The 16,441-nt window shown below is 34.0% G+C and overlaps 4 protein-coding genes across 8 annotated transcripts in view; 1 reads left to right on the forward strand and 3 right to left on the reverse strand.

Annotated features, from left to right (window-relative positions):
• Nucleotides 1-769, reverse strand: part of LOC115242917 (RNA-binding protein 1-like) — an 11,658-nt gene extending 10,889 nt beyond the window's left edge. For all 4 annotated transcript variants that reach the window (XM_029819534.1, XM_029819533.1, XM_029819535.1 and 1 more), the window contains exon 1: nucleotides 618-769. The gene's annotated coding sequence lies outside the window, so the exon portion shown is untranslated. The remainder of the gene's footprint in view (nucleotides 1-617) is intronic.
• A 597-nt stretch (nucleotides 770-1,366) lies between these two features.
• On the reverse strand, nucleotides 1,367-2,783 carry LOC115242914 (mediator of RNA polymerase II transcription subunit 18). 2 transcript variants are annotated; one of them, XM_029819525.1, is made up of 3 exons: nucleotides 2,555-2,783; nucleotides 2,097-2,351; nucleotides 1,367-1,944 (listed from the first exon to the last, which is right to left on the reverse strand). In XM_029819525.1, the coding sequence occupies exons 2-3, from the start codon at nucleotides 2,300-2,302 to the stop codon at nucleotides 1,485-1,487; spliced, it is 666 nt and encodes a 221-aa protein (XP_029675385.1). In that variant the 5' UTR covers nucleotides 2,303-2,351; nucleotides 2,555-2,783; the 3' UTR covers nucleotides 1,367-1,484. The 2 variants fall into 2 exon arrangements, with proteins under 2 accessions (XP_029675385.1, XP_029675384.1); XM_029819524.1 differs by having other exon boundaries at nucleotides 2,097-2,769.
• A 236-nt stretch (nucleotides 2,784-3,019) lies between these two features.
• On the reverse strand, nucleotides 3,020-6,109 carry LOC115242879 (ubiquitin carboxyl-terminal hydrolase 30 homolog). The gene is made up of 3 exons (XM_029819459.1): nucleotides 5,128-6,109; nucleotides 4,597-4,760; nucleotides 3,020-4,189 (listed from the first exon to the last, which is right to left on the reverse strand). The coding sequence occupies exons 1-3, from the start codon at nucleotides 5,225-5,227 to the stop codon at nucleotides 3,935-3,937; spliced, it is 519 nt and encodes a 172-aa protein (XP_029675319.1). The 5' UTR covers nucleotides 5,228-6,109; the 3' UTR covers nucleotides 3,020-3,934.
• A 2,107-nt stretch (nucleotides 6,110-8,216) lies between these two features.
• On the forward strand, nucleotides 8,217-11,016 carry LOC115242880. The gene is made up of 2 exons (XM_029819460.1): nucleotides 8,217-8,522; nucleotides 9,743-11,016. The coding sequence occupies exons 1-2, from the start codon at nucleotides 8,217-8,219 to the stop codon at nucleotides 9,881-9,883; spliced, it is 447 nt and encodes a 148-aa protein (XP_029675320.1). The 3' UTR covers nucleotides 9,884-11,016.
• The last annotated feature ends 5,425 nt before the right edge of the window (nucleotides 11,017-16,441 follow it).

The raw sequence follows: 16,441 nt of genomic DNA on the forward strand, positions 1-16,441 counted from the left end.
TATATATAATATAATTCTAAAATTTATGTTCTAGCATGCTCATTAAAATGTAACTGGCATAATGAAAAAAAAACTCATTAACAAATAATGAATTCTCCGTCTTATTGTGTTATATTCAACAGGCGCGACAATAATCATTCTAGAAAGATTTCGAAGGATTAAAAACTCTACCATTTCGTTTAATCAATTGAAAACCGCGTAATCAAGTCCAAATCAATTATACGAGAATGGAAACCGTTGTATCAACGCCATATTGCACTTCGCCGTCGAATTTTCGTTACTTTTTTCTTTTATCTTTCTTTACCTCCCTCCTCTCCCCCGCCCCCATAAGTTACTTAATTTCTCACAGAAATACGTATATCGTTCTAAATTTTGTCATCTTTAAGTAAAGTGCTTAATCTTCCTCCCATCTCTCTAGATATCAGGTTTTTTTCCCGCCATTTTGGTTTATCGGCCGCGACGACGAAAAGATGCTCGCTCCTTTTCGTCGCTGAAACGACGCTAAGAAAATTTCTGAGGATCCCTACGCACCCGCAATTTTTCCTTTGATGACCAAACGCGCAAACATAACCTAAAAAGCGCTATGAATAACAATCTGTCAATTAAATGATCCATACCTTCGAGTTTTAAAGGATTAGCGCGACCAGCTGGTGCAACAATACACAATACGCGCAAAAATGTCGCAAAATGGTGTCTGACGGCTGTCGGACGAGCTACCTAGATCTAACCTGACCTAACTCAACCCCATCTTGACTGTTCTCTTCCATTCAGCGCGTTCTTCATTTTGGGTTGAGTTCAAAAATCTAGTCGCCAAGTGGAATAGCACGACGGACCAATCAAGATAGAGAATCCTATGCTTCTTTTATTCTGATTGGTCAATTAAATGTTACTGTCTATTCCGATGAATACATTTTTGAACACAACTCTGGTACGCCGCAGATCGCGACACACATACTTGCGCGCGATATTTTCATTACTTTTATCTCGCAATTTTTTAAAAATTTAATTATTATCGTTATTGTATTAATTATTAATTAATTTAATTATTATTATTATTGTATGAGAGAGAGAGAGAGAGAGAAATAATGGTATAATATTAAGTTTTAGAAAAATAAACTTGAAAAGAACATAATTGTAATCATATAACTTTAATTTAAAAAATCTGAATTGTGCAATTCTATTTTTTATATATATTTTATTCTTTGCTTGTTTTTTTAGAGAGATTTTTATTTAAACAATATCCTAGTCACTATCTTAATTTTATATTAATGCTATACAGCTTATATAAGAGATAAAATAAATCTTTGATGTTACATTGGGGAACAAACACAATTACTATAAAATACTCTGTTTCCAAAAATTTTTTAAGAATTTTCGTTGCTTTTTGTTTATTTAATTACAAAATTAGATTAGTCTGTCTAATCAATTTTTTGATACATTATGCTTTAGTTATTCACATTATAGACTATTAGAAAATCCTACAACTAATGGACCAATCTTTTATAATCTATCTTTTCCAGTTGTACCAAAGGTCGCAGCTGTTCGGCGAATATCCTCATGTCCTCTGCTATGGCGTCTTGTCCACTGGGAGCTAATACACTCAGCTCCACCAAGTAACTCTGTGATATCATCTCTGGTACACTTTCTGGCACTTTGCCTTGATTTACCTTAAAGATCTTCGACACGGTGATCTTCATTCGACCTTTACGGAACATATAACCACGAGTGACATATTCAAAGTCTAGTTTGCAGCCCAGCTCGGTAAGAAACTCTACCACAGTGTTGTTAGTGGCGATATCAATGCTACTGCGTACGACTGTCGGTCGAGATTTATCACCTAATTCAGGTTGGCCGATGTATCGCAATTGCCATGGCATGTCTGAGTGAATTGGGTCTAGAGCACGTCGCACTCGCAGTAGCAATGGTTGTTCTTGCGGTGAACCTCTAAAAATCAAATAAACTCTTACAAAAAGTAGCTCTTTAAAACAAAAATTGATATATAATTATATTTCTCATAACTATACTACCTTATTTTATTAGAATAAGATTCGGGAGAGAGAGGGAAAGAATAGAAGAGAAGAAAAGGAAGATTGTACCTTCGAATGCTAAAACACATCTCATGGTCATAGAAAGGTTCTGGTCCAGTGTCTACATTATCGCACAAACCACGAAGTCTATGCAATAATACCTCTACTGACGTATCCAATACTGATCCCTGCAGCAGATATTCTTGGTTGGGGATAATGTTGGATTTTAGAGCTGCGCTCAAACTGTCCATGGCAGTGCTGATTGGAGTAGTCATGCTGGCTTGTGTGAATTTCCACGAGAAACAATAACTCTTGAAGGATAAACTGCTTTTGACGAAATAAGATATACATATAATAAAGAGTCCTTGCTATAGGTGAGATTTTTAATAATACTTATAATATTTCTTATATATGTTTTTTTGCATAAGCACACATCTTTTTTCTTTTTATATATTATTTACAATACAATTAAGCTTTTGCACATAATTTTTTTCGGTAGGATGTGTTTCCTATATTTTTCGTCTAACCTTAGTAAATCTTTTTTGCTTCTAATGTTTAAATTTGTTTTTTGTTTAGACACATAATACGATCTTTTCTCTACAAATCTCTACATTTTTATCACTGCTTCATATTTGCCACTCAATCATGCATATATGAACAATAATATGGAGACAATGGAGATCAAAATATCCACTGACACTTGACTGACATCCACACGTTTGTAATGAGATTTGGAAATGAGTAAGGTAAGGTTGAGTTAACTTGGATTTATATATATAGGATTAAGTTCAATTAGATTTATTTATATTAAAAATAATGTTATATGTGTATAAATTAAAATATTTATACTTGTTTTCAATTTTTTGTAATAAAAAATAGAGTATAACAATTAAATAAAATATCGAATACTTTTAATTAAATTTATTATTTTAATGAAATTATACTTTGCAAAAGGAAAAATCATATTTTTATTTTGAATAAGATTTATTTTCATGTCCTGCATTTTTATTATTTTATTTCGATTTGATACATTTTCTATAAGATTTTAAATTACATATGTTAGGTATTTTATGTTAGTTCTTAAAGTAAATTTATTCTGGTAATTAGCATGTTCCTTTATGCTATCCAGAAAGAAAAATAATTCTTTGATATATACAAAAAAATTATTAATTAGATTCACAGTCTTTATAATTATAGTAATATTTTTAACAATTGCACATATTGCAAGAGCTTGAAGAGCCCTATAAGATATAAACATATAATAAAAAAATACAAGATTTCGCTTATCCCTCTCAATAAATTTAATTCAGAGATTTTTTCATTGGCACGATCCTAGTCCTCATTAAAATGAAGTTTAATGATGATGAATTGATCAAAAAACGATTTGTATAAGAATTGACAATCTCTTCTGATAGAGATCTACTATCACTGTGTCAGAAGCAAGAAGTTTCACAAAACTAACTACTCTGTTAGATTCGTCAGCATTTAATAATAGCAATTATTATTGCATTTGTTGAAATGCTTCTGAATTTTGGATTATATACTTGATATATTTTGCCACTGCTATAAAATATCACCTAGGGACGCGCTCTATAGTCGCAGATTATAACAAAGTATTATCGCAATTACATCGCAAATATCGAGCGACACTAAACTAATTATGGAAAATTCGACAGTCTCTTGTATTTTTCAAATCTTATTCCTGTTCTTTTTCCAGCTGCACTTTCTACACGCTTATTTGCAAATTTATAATTCTACCTTTCCACATTATTTCCATCACTATCGTTCGCTCCACTTTAAACGCCGAAAGCGTGAAAGAGCGTAGCTAAAAAGAACGGACTTCCATTACTGATCGATGCGCAATTATGTAATTCCTATAGATTGCCTATCACCTCGAAAATTTATTCCTAGCTAGGATAAACGCCGCTAATACGCTCGTAGAAAAGCAAATACGGACTAGCAAGCAACACCTGCGTCAAAGATACGCTCTCGACAATAATGTCGGATGTGTATAACCATTGATCCGTTTTATTTCCGCGTCTAAAGCAAACAAAGTGACCGGAATCCACGGGCCCACGATGTTCGATTACCGCGCATAACCGATATTTATGTTTACCCTGTATCGTCGTAAAACCACTATCGAGAAACTTCACCGCATCACCCTATAAATATAAAGATTTTAAATTAATTAGATTATGTATCTCAGTAGAAGTTTATGCTAGAGAGATTATACCTATGAATTATATGTAACTACAATTCTTAAATTCCAAATTATAAATGTCAATAAATCGTTTGAATTAATAAATTAAATTTCTTGTAAAATAAAATTTATAAATTATATGTATTAATTTGTAATTTAATAAACTAAATATTTTACAGTTATAAACAATAAAATTAATTATCTTATAATTTTAAATTTGATATGTGAAAGATTTTTTAAGATTAAAGATCTTTAAGTTGTCACAAAATAAAAATAGTTTTAAAAACACTAGAAGAACTTGAAATAGACAATAGAGAATTTAATACATTTAGGTACATTATTGTACATTATAATTTTAATATCTAATCAAAATCTCATACTCTTAAGGACAGAGAGTAGTGTATCGGCAAAGTTCCTGTTCTTCTCCTGCTGTCTTTGAAGCCAGAGAATAAATGTAGGACAAGCAGCCAGTGCTTGCAAAAGAGAATTCAGGAAACATGTATATCCCAAATTATTGATCCCGATAACTTGGCCTAGAGAAAACACAAATAAATTTGTAAATATCAGAGTATGATGTCTCTAAAATATAATATAAAATTAATTATAAAAAATATTTAAAAACTGAAGAGATATAAAATTAAAGAGCTACAACAATCAAATATAAAAACAAGATTAATAAATTCGGTACAAGATCTAGAAAAACAAATTTTAACTTTACTGTATTTCTAACACTGACAGCTACAATCATTGACAATGCGTCCCTATTATTATTCACATAATAGTTTTGCTGTTGAAAATGGAAAACAATAACAAAAACTAGAGAGTATGATAAAGAAATTTCTCAATCTTGCTTAACAGATACTCCACTTGACAGAATTGGAATTAAAGCCCGGACATTACCTTTTTTTCTGGGTTTCGGTGACGGGCCCCACAAGACAAATAAGCCGACGGCGATGGCGAAGCCGACGCCGGCAAACATTGCGATTCTCTCTACATCCATTATACGTATTATATCACTTTCCAGACAGAGAGTTTTCCAGACGGAGCGGTTGTTCTAACCTACGTATACTCCAGCTCGCGTAATTCTCTCTTCCGCTATTTGTTCGAGCATGCTTTCGGAGCAATAAACACTACCCGGAATACTGACGATAAAAACTCGCGTGGACGAAATCTAACGACGAATTTTCGTGACGTTACTTCTTCACGAGACGCGCCACTCGAATATATACATATGCGAATGATTGAACGCGAGCGATTTGTAAGGTATCCTTGAATGACAAATATAAATATGACAAATAGAGGAAAATGAATAAAAAAAAAAAAAAAATAGAAGAAAGATGAAAGAGGATATTAATTAAATTCGGAAAGAGGGAACGCGCGTTTTTCATTAAATGTCATGCGACACAATCAAAAATATATCCAAATACGATTAATGTAAAAAAATACAATTAATTAGAAGAAGTTGGAAAATTTAATTTAGCTGGATTTAAAACAGCAAACAGTGTTTCTGTAGTTTTATTTTATAATGTGTGTATGTACCATTTAATTGTGTGGATTTTGTATATATGACATATGACCTGAAGTGATATAAAAATGAATATGGCTTCTGAAAACTTGTCCGTGCGCTAACGCCCTCTTCAGAAATACCAGAGAACTATTGTATTTAAAATAAGCATAGTGTGATCGTGCACGGATTTGTAAGGACGCAAATTCGAAAAATAGAATTCTATAAGAAGAAGAAAAGGAAGAGACAAAAAATATAGAAAGGTATACATATAGCTATTGACGAAATATTAAGGTAATTGCTAATTGTATGAAAAATTGATGGAGAATTGCAGATTATATAGCTTTCTTATGCATATATATCATGTTGCACTTTACACTTGCATCATTCTCAATCTCGCATATATTGTCTTTTTTTTTTTGTAAAAAAAGAGAGGAATTGATTCGAGTTAGGAAAGTAATATATCTCGTTCTTTAATATCTTTTATATGCGTTTTTCATTAATAAAAATGTCATGCGATAAAATCAAAAATATGCAAAAAAAAAAAAATACGTTAATGCAAAATGATACAACTAAAGCGCTACACAAAATAGAAACAGCTGATAGGAAAATTAACTTAGCTGGATTTAAATCAGCGATCAGTGTTTTTGTATTAGTTTTGTTCTATTCTACGTATACCATTTAGTTGTATCGATCACATTGATTGTATGTGATCTGAAGTGATACAAAAATAAATATGGCTTGAAACTTGTCCGTGCGCTAACGCCCTCTTCAGAAATACCAGAGAACTACTGTATTTAAAATAAGCATAGTGTGATCGCGCACGGATTTGTGGACGCAAATTCGAAAAATAGAATTCTACGAGAAAAAGAGAAGGAAGAGACAAAAAAATATAGAAATGTATATAGCTATTTACGAAACATTAAGGTAATTGCTAATTGTATGAAAAATTGATGGAGAATTGAAGATTATATAGTCTTCTTATGCATATATTATGTTGCATTTTATACTTGTATCATTCTCAATCTCGCATACTGTTTTTGAAAAAAAAGAGGAATTGATTCGAGTCAGAAATATCGGAAAGTAATATCGTTCTTTAATATCTTTTAAAACCGTTAACTTGCCGAATATTATTACTTTGTATACACAAATTTACTTATTCATATTCGGTAAAGCTTTTTAAAATATTACTTCCGAAAGATATAAGAGAGAAAGAGAGAGAGAGAGGGGGGGGGGGGGAGAGAGAGAATTTGAGAAATACAAAATGTGGTTGAATATGTAAAAAAATTCATTACATTCTTTTACAAACTTTTATTATGCAATTTTATATTATATTGCATATAATTTATTCAAAATTTACATGATGCATGTAAAGATAAAAAATATCTCCTATTAGAGTTTACTTACAGATAATTTGCATCTAACAATAGTTAGATATATAACAAATTTTTTAATCATATTCTAATCCTAAGAGCCGCAAAGTCGTTAAATATCAAGTCAAATAACATCATAGAATATTACATAAAATATGACGACTTTCGTGTAAACTTCGGTAAAGACTAATAAATAATGCAGAAAATTGAGCGATAACGAAAACGTATTTAATATTAAATTAAGCTTAAGTCTGTCGTTGCTCGCCTCTAAGTTTGGAAATGTATATATACATTTAAATTTTCCTAATTTTCAATATGTCCATATTATGACATTGATTTCTCGTATATCTGGAATTACATGTTTTGTTAATCCTCATTTATTTATAATGTATAAAAATTATTTATAATAATAGCAGAATTTATAATAATATTAAAAATACGATATATATTATTATTCAATTCTTTTTATAAATTACTACTTCATTTCTAGAGTGCAAAATTGTACCACCGAGTAATAGTAATCCAATGGAGCTTTTTATATAATTAAAATTGCGGTAACTACGAATTAAGTCTTGTGCAAGATATTCTCGAACGAGACAGGAAGGAAGTGTGTACGATTGAAAAAACACATTATATATACATATTTTAAATCCACGTGAACATAATAAAATTCTGACATTATTTTTCAAGAATACGATAACAAGCACATAATGTTAGTTTTTGTACTTATATAGTAAGCAAGTCCGTGAAACAAACTTCTCATTTAAATTCATTTCAGCGCGATGTTACTTTTTCCATGAAAATACATTTCCATTTGCGATATTAATACGCGAACTGTGTCGACGGGCGAGTTCCGCGAATAATGATAATGTCGAGAAAACGAGGTTGGATTGAGATGCTTAAAAATCGAGATATTTCTCGTAGAATCCGCGTTTTGTAATGAAAATTTCATCGATAGAGTAGTGCAAATCCTCGCCTTTCTCGACGCGATAAAAAAAATACGACACGAATCAGTCCCGAGATGGTTGTTGCATTTACAAGAGATAGTATTTATAAAGTAACCATCCCTTTCTTGATTTAATCGATTAAGCGGCTCAGACGCTCGTTTCTGCATGGCTTCCGTAAATCTGTCCCTAGAAAGAAGACCCTTAACGTACACCCCCGTCTATAAGACACCACCACAACGAAGAAAGAAAGATCGCGCCACCGATGAGAACGCCTCACCGGAGAAAAGGCCGATCGTTCAGCACGGTCTGGACTTGCCTCCGGATCCGATGTTGACCGACTGTCTGCCAACGCCCACCCTAAATTATCCGCAAAATCATGTGCCTCAGCAAAGCACTTATAATCATCCGCCCACGATGGCTGATTTCAAACAGATGGCCATGGACGCCTACAATCAACGTAATAACCAAAACGTAAGTGATTATGTTTAAATATCGTAATTTATTCCCTCGTATAAAGACTGATTTTTTTGTCAAAGAAGCAATTAATGAGCTGCAATTTTTACAAATAAAATGCAATTATATGTTGAATTTAACAAGAGCAATTGTACTAACAAATACAATCATTATTTGATGAAAACTTTTCATAATAGCATTTATTATTTAATATTTCTATAAAATTATAAACTAGTATCAACTCCAGTTAATTTTCGGAAAATATGCAAGCGATATGAAGTTAAAAATAACAAGTTAAAAATTGGTCAAATTATGCTCGAATATATCGAATATGCGCAACGACTTTGTAATGCTTGATTTGATCTTTACGTTCCCATCGAAATATTGCTTCGTCTATACTTTTGTAAAGCTAAATTAGAGAGATCGTTTTAAATATTAGAAGCAAGCGATGGGAAGTTAGTCGCGAGAAGGAATCGGTTGCTTCAATATGCGGCAGTCTCCCACTTTAACTTTTCCGGTTTAGCAGAGCCTTGAGTTATCTGCGCTTTCGTAAGTTTAATTACGTCGAAGTTTTCTCGATAATTCGACGAGGCCAGCCCCGATGCACGTAACTCGTCTCGTATTCGACTTCCGCTCTTCTTCCTAAGCGATCGCTTTCTATTAAATGCCTGAATAATTATAACGTGTTAAATGCGAGAAAAGAAAAATTAATCGACAACTTTCTCGTCGAAGCCTTAAATTACATCAAAATTATATTAACAAAGCCACACAAAAGTGCTAATTAACATTCGTTAAAATTCTTATCACAGATAACTATAAATTATAAATTTATAAATGTATATATAAAAATATATAACTGAGATGACAAAACGCAGGAAGATCACAAAAATATTCTTAAGCTGCTCTCTCCATTCAGGAAATTGCAAACATATGTGACATAAGTCGTTTGCTCGATCGCGCATAAATATGCGAATAAAATGGGAAAAAGTAGGTACACATTATTTGTTGACGAGCAAATTCTCACTGATTTATTTAAAGCTTTTTCTTTTTTTCTTATATGACTTATAAACTTAATTCAAATCTTTAAAAAATCTATTCTAAATATATATTAATATCTGTATTAAGCATATTGCACAATTTTTATACGTCAAAATAAAAATTGTGCAATGTGCAGATGTATATATTTCATTAATCAATACAATAGTCTGATAAATATCGGATGTGGTTCTTGCTTTCAGGTATATTATAGCCTTCAGAGGACGAGCAAAGGGCTTTCGATGCCGCAGAGGCCCGTTTCATCGTCGGTGTCCGCGCAAGGCAAATTCCATCAACCGGAAGTGGTGACTCGCTCGAATCGGATACAAGAGAGCTGTATATAAGTTCGGAGGAATTCCCCTTGCGGGATCGACCTCGTGAGCTTCTAAGACGCCGCCGACGATTATATTTACACGCGTAAATGTAAACGAATACGAGCGAAGAGAACAGCGTTAGAGATTCACGTGGATTCACGAGACGCGAACGCGAAGTCTATCTTCCCATAGTTGGTGCGCGAGTTACAAACTACTCCGCGAAATACACTTAACGTTTACCAAACAAAACAGTAGAGAGAAACTGGTGTGCGGTCGCTTCGGATCGTATTGACCAGGAACGCGATCTCCTCTCGAAATTACGCTACATCTCGATGCCGTCCCGCGGACGGCATATCTACGTTTTCATAATTTTACCGGAAAATCGAGATAAACGACTTTAGCAAAATAGAAGGAGTACCTATACATGTCCAGAATTATTTCTTTACTGCCATATACTGAGGTATAAACGGTATATCGTAACGTACAAAGAGTCTAACCCCTAAGTAGTTAACATCAATAACAAGAAGGAAGAGAGATGAGGCTGGGTCAAAGTGAGCTGAGAGAAAATTTCAACGGTGGCTTTATACTTTATTCATACTTCCGGTTTCCAAGTCGCGCACAAAACAGCGTCTTTTATATATACTTCACATATTCTTTTGGAACTTTTACAATCTACAAGCTACTTTCAGGTTGCTCTGACAGTTTTATAAAATAATACGGTTAAGAAGAGTATGTATTATCCATGGATCAAAGCTTATTCTCCAGCCTTACTCTCAAAATACTAACAATATTAATGTGATCGTATTCGAAGCTCATCAATGCTCATGTTTTCTTACGCAAAATTTTTATAACGACCCAAGAAAAGACATATTCTTTCGAAAGACTTCGCCGAAACTCGAGAAAATTCTCTCTTTAAGGAGCGACGTCTTCGTTCCCGATCACTGACGCGGTACACGGACGTGGGTTTTACTGTTTATATGAAACTAGTTTTTGTACAAAGATCTATTGTAAATAGACACGAGCCTGGCCCTAGAATTATAGTCACTAATGTCCGAATTTCAATTCGTTACACGTTAAGCTGAGAAATGTCCGATCGCGTAAGATAAAATTCGATGGCATACGAATACGAATAAAGAGAATACGTTTCATCTGTTTTACACAAATAAGCCTGTCTCATTCGCTTTTTTTTCACTTGACCTTTCATTACTCCTTTCCATTAAGGTTGAAAAATATACAGCAAAGAGGCAAAATTCCTATGGTACGTGAGACGAATTTATTCGCGCGACGTGTGTACTTTGGTTACACTTTCATTGTTTCTCACATTATATTTTTAAAACATTAAAGAAATTTCTCTATTCAATGTACATAGTGCGAGAGTACATATCACGTTACACAATATAAATCTAATGAGAAATGTAATTATATTGCCCGATACTTATCTCGATTTATGTTTCAATCAAAAATATATTTCGATCAACTTTGTCATGCTATCAAGAAGATGAACTTTTTTTATCAACAAATATTTATTATCTGAATTACGAGCCACTTGATACTATTTCCGGAAAGTATCATATATGATCGTAAAAATTGTGTGAGATACTATTTCACTTTATTTACGTTTTCATTTCTCAGGTAAGTAAATACATTTCTTTAATACACCATCAAACGCGTAATTATGGAAAATGGAAGCATTTAATAACGGCAGAAAATGTAAACGCGTTCAATGTCAGTCTCTGTACATCGAGATGCGGGGGAGAGAGAGAGAATGAATAGAGAAATTTTGTTAATTTATTGCAATTATATCTGAGATCGACACATCAAAGTCGCATCTAATATTTGATTTACATGTGACAGGATTGTACAAGTGTAGAGAAAGATCACACGTGCCAAAGTGCATTGCTGACGAGTGCATCCGGTCTTCAACGCCTACACATGCACATTAATACATCGGCACATGTCGATGACGACGAGGAAGGAAGGAAGGAAGGTCGTGCGATTCACCTGTCTTCCCTGAAGAAAAAAACGGATCGACGAGAAAATTGCATCTCTCGACGATGGCTGTATTTGACGTCATTTGCACTGCAGGAAATACACCTATAAGACGACCCTCACATCGTGAGATCCGATTGCGACCGGCACTAGAAACAGTGGTGCTCGAGAACAGAAATTAGAAGGTAAGTGGAATTTTGGAAAAAAAAATCCGCGTTTTGTCCTTCACATTTTTTCCGTTTACGTTTTATAAAATATAATTTTTATAACGAGAATTATATTCAACCACAAAATATGTCTGTAAAAGTCATCTGTAACAGGGTGAGAGAGATAAAACAAAACGTTTATATGAACTTTTTTTTATTATTTTTGGTATGCTAAATTCGTTTCTTGAAGATTGTACTCGCATTTTACGAGACGTACAACCATATATACTAGTCAAGGTATCTTAGCGTTTTATACTTCATTAATGAGTTGATATTGATAAAGTAATTGGAAAGGGACAGTAGTAGAGGAAAGAATAATTTCAGCAGAGATTTTTCACAAATATAAGAGAGAAATAAAAACTGCTAGGGAAAAGAGAGGTGGGCCAAAGCTCGGCTTAGTAAGAGCGATCTAAACGGTGACTGCTATATTGTCGCTGGGAAACGAAAATAGCTGCTGTCAGCCTCAGAAGCAAATCGTGGCGGCGAGGGAGCGAGAGGGAGCGACGATGGCCGATGGAGAGCTAAGGTGGCATGGTGCACGACAACGACGACGACGACGACGAAGAAGGTGGGATCAAGAGAAGCGACGAAGAAGCATCGAATGAGGGTGTTGTGTGAGATCTGGAATGAAGAACCCGGCCGAACGGACTTATTTCGCCTTACGTAATTCTTCTGCTTCTTCTTCTTCTTCGAGCTTCAAAGCCTCGAGTCTCGAAATTCGCCCCGCTGCGCGTTATTATGGCATCGCGCGAGAGAGAGATTGAAAACTTGACGCAATGAAAATACATATAATCATACATAAAACTCGATGACTCACAATAAAATTAAGCATCGAAAATAGAATTCTCGACAGAAATAAAAATAATGATTTGTAAAATGATATCTGTTGATTCGTGTGTTGAATTATTGGAACATTTTTTTGCTGTTCAACTATAAAGACTCATTTTTACGAAAATAAGGGTCAAGAAAGAATGTTAAAGGAATAAATTAAATAATTATTGATTCGAAAGTATCGATTAGGCATTGTGTCTCTTTACATTAAACTTAATCAATTGTGTCGATAAAATTTATTTCATAATCTGTTTGAAAATTTTGCAAACGCTAACGTCTTTCCGCGACATCGATAATTGAGACGATAATCAGACAGCAATACAATTTTATCCGTATGTAATGTAATACAATGTAATTTAATCGTGTGACTTATCTCGCTTACATGCCAACAAAATTCACCCGCATAGTCGCATTCATTGAGCCGTCATCTCCCGACGGGATTAATTATCGTATTTTCGAGGATCTCGTCCAAATATCTTTTCTCGAATTAGATCCCGGCGTCGGCTGAATTAGCGAATATACACGCAAATTACACAACATCATAACTTGTAATTATTATCGTGACAGGGATGCGGGCGACACATGCCAAAAGACGCGTTTCTCGAAGAAGGAAACGCGTCGAGGTTCGTCGTTCGTGACGGCCAATTAATAACATCAATTGGCGATACAGCCGCGAATTTCTCTCAACTTAATTTCCGATCAGGTGTGTCCTGAAAGAGAGAGGTAAAGTAAATAAAGGAATTAATGTACGCGGTTCCGGTGAACTTGCACTTGATGTTGCGAATGTCTTCGAGTGCATTTCTCCTTCGATTTCTACGAGAGAAAAATATCGTTGGCGCAAACCGTATCTCACATTTTCTTGTTATTATACAATGAAAAGAGAGATTAATATTAATATTAATTTTACTTATACTGAATCTGAAGATTATTTCTGTATAATTGTATATATTATATAGTAACAGATATATCCTGTATAATTACAAATGGATTCTCGTTTCGCTGTCAAAGCAGTAATAATCTCGCTGCAAAGTGTACAGGGTGGAAAATAATTATTTGCTAGATGTTCAGAGAAAAATACAACGCGTGTGGGAAGTCCAATTCTTTATTTAACGCAAGCTTACGTGTCAGTGATCGGTATAGCCTCCCTCCTCGCTATCCTTAATTTTTTGGGATAGAATCTTGATAAATTTTGAAACATATTAATATTCTATCCCAAAAAATTAAGGGCTATAAGAGAGACTGGGGAGGACATATTAACTACTGACACGTATAAGCTTGCGTTAAATAAAGTATTGGATTTCCCACACGCGTTTCATTTTTCTCTGGACCTCTATCAAATAATTATTTTCCACCCCGTATTTGTCACTTTGCTCGAGCTATAAATTCACGTTTGCAAGATATCTCTCAGCAGGATTTTTTCGATGAAATAATCGCTCATGTTCACTCGTTTTCGCGTCAAAAATGCAAGTATCAGCGACCGTGAAATTCCTCTTCTCATAATTCCTTTTCGCGTCACAGGCAGCCTTGCTTTTTGATCACCGTGAACGGCTAGGCGCCCGTTCACCGCAGGACCATCCCTCATCCGGTGCCGTCGTCGCATCGGTGCCTCGATGTCGATGTGATCGTTCCTGGCGCGAGATAGCCACCAGGGGCACAGAACAACGGGCGCGGAACTTGGCATCGAGACGGAATACCGGCGGTATACCCGAGTACATCCTATTCGCCATCGTCGCCGTGGCATCGGCTCCGGGAGATGACACGGATGTCGCGGATGGTGTTGCGTTTCACGGAGTCGATGAATAATGATAATCAAGAGAGAGAGAGAGAGAGAGAGGCGATTTTCACATGTGTTCTGCGATAGCAATGGTGTGCGGACCATGTACATTTTTGAGCAAAGTTATGTCGGGTCGAGCGTGCGCTTGGCACGATTCGGACTCGCTGTGAGATGTTGCTGGTCTAGTGATGGTATTCTTGGTTTTTCGCAGACGCGAAATATAGGTCGTCGTGTGAGCTTTCTCGCATTATTGAAAAGCTAAAAAAGCTTTATTTTGTATTCTCCAGTGAATATTAACATAACTTAAAATGTATTTTTATATGCTTCAGGGAGAGAAATTTAATATTAAATTATAAATTTTTCTATATTAAATATCTCATTTTTACTACAATTAATATAATTTAATACAATTTTTCTATATTAAATATCTCTCTCTACTATTTAAAAAAAAATCTTCGTCAAAATTTATAATTTAATATTAAATTTCTTTCCCTGAAGCATATAAAAATACATTTATATATATATATGACTTCTAATAAAAAAGCTGACATTTTCTTTTGCTAAGATATTTAGGAATGGAAAGGTAAGAAATAATTTAACTTTATACAGGCACGTTAATCATCGTAATTTGGACGTTGAATCTTGCTTGCTTTTGTAGTTCTCCGAGTAAGTGTGGGTGTCTAACGACACGGCATGGTACAACAATTTCTAATATTTTCCCAAGGCGTTTGTTTCACGTTTATTAAATCGAGCTGCATCGTAAACTCTCGGACGTGCTCTCCTTTATTGGTGAGCGAGGCATTCGCTTGCTCGGGAGCTAAGATCATCAAATGCGAATATAGCGGAAATATACGAAACGCGTTATAAACCAGCGCGTGCATACGGAATGACTCGCGACCGACTAGTGTGTGAAACGTTAAGAGAATTAATTGTTTGAATCCGAGTCGAGATCTCGTTCGTTTCAATCTTAGTTTAATTCGACAATTGCGGAAAATGATAATAAAAATATTTCAGCGGTAATAAAAATATACTTGTTGACGCGGCAACAAATAGGTCGGTACCGTGCGTAATGTAAGCCAGTCGAGAGAACACACGTAATACAATACTAACCGACTATTGTACCTCTTGTACCGCCGCCAAATTGTTCTTTGCGGTTATAAAAGTTCCTTTTGAAGAAATCATCTCGTAGTAGGTTACTCATTATGGATTCTTAAATTGCAATTTCAGTTAACGAACGAATAACTTGAAAACGCGACACGAGAATACTTGCAGAATTAAAATAAAAAATAAGAAAATATATACACATAATATATAAAATAAGACAAGAGATATTTATATATATGACAAAATATAAAAGGCAAATAAAAGAATAAAAATTATATAGTTATTATAGAAAGAATTGTAATATTAGGTAAATTATACACACGGTACCTACTATATGAGATTTCTTAATTGCTGCATTTAAAAGTATAAAAAGAGAATATCTGTTTCTAGCTTTTATAGCTTTAGATTTATTTCGTCGGGTATTTATACGTAACAGAAGCTTTTAATATCTTCTGTCCGTAGGTTGAGAACGATCCAAAACTAAGCGATGTAATAAATAAAGCAGTGAGACATCTCAAATTAATGACGAATTATTTGACTCTAATTTAATGTTTATCCATTTATCTATATATTAATTTTATATATATCTTTCTCGATCTTTTTTCATGAACACTAACTTTATACGACAGGTGTGCAGCAAAATATAATAAATAGATAAATATATTTATTATATATATATAAATT

This window comes from Formica exsecta, unplaced genomic scaffold (assembly GCF_003651465.1).
Source record: "Formica exsecta isolate Colony F162 unplaced genomic scaffold, ASM365146v1 scaffold659, whole genome shotgun sequence".
NCBI lineage: Eukaryota > Metazoa > Arthropoda > Insecta > Hymenoptera > Formicidae > Formica > Formica exsecta.

Bases quoted from the DNA above. Each gene is read 5' to 3' on its own strand.
- LOC115242880 (XM_029819460.1), top strand. From the start codon at position 8,217: ATGGCTTCCGTAAATCTGTCCCTAGAAAGAAGACCCTTAACGTACACC. The intron at 8,523-9,742 runs GTAAGTGATTAT...TCTTGCTTTCAG, and splicing joins ATCAACGTAATAACCAAAAC to GTATATTATAGCCTTCAGAG.
- LOC115242879 (XM_029819459.1), bottom strand. From the start codon at position 5,227: ATGGATGTAGAGAGAATCGCAATGTTTGCCGGCGTCGGCTTCGCCATC. The intron at 4,761-5,127 runs GTAATGTCCGGG...TGTTTTCTCTAG, and splicing joins ACCGAAACCCAGAAAAAAAG to GCCAAGTTATCGGGATCAAT. The intron at 4,190-4,596 runs TGATTAGATATT...TTATATTTATAG, and splicing joins TCCTTAAGAGTATGAGATTT to GGTGATGCGGTGAAGTTTCT.
- LOC115242914 (XM_029819525.1), bottom strand. From the start codon at position 2,302: ATGACTACTCCAATCAGCACTGCCATGGACAGTTTGAGCGCAGCTCTA. The intron at 1,945-2,096 runs GTACAATCTTCC...TTTGATTTTTAG, and splicing joins ATGTGTTTTAGCATTCGAAG to AGGTTCACCGCAAGAACAAC.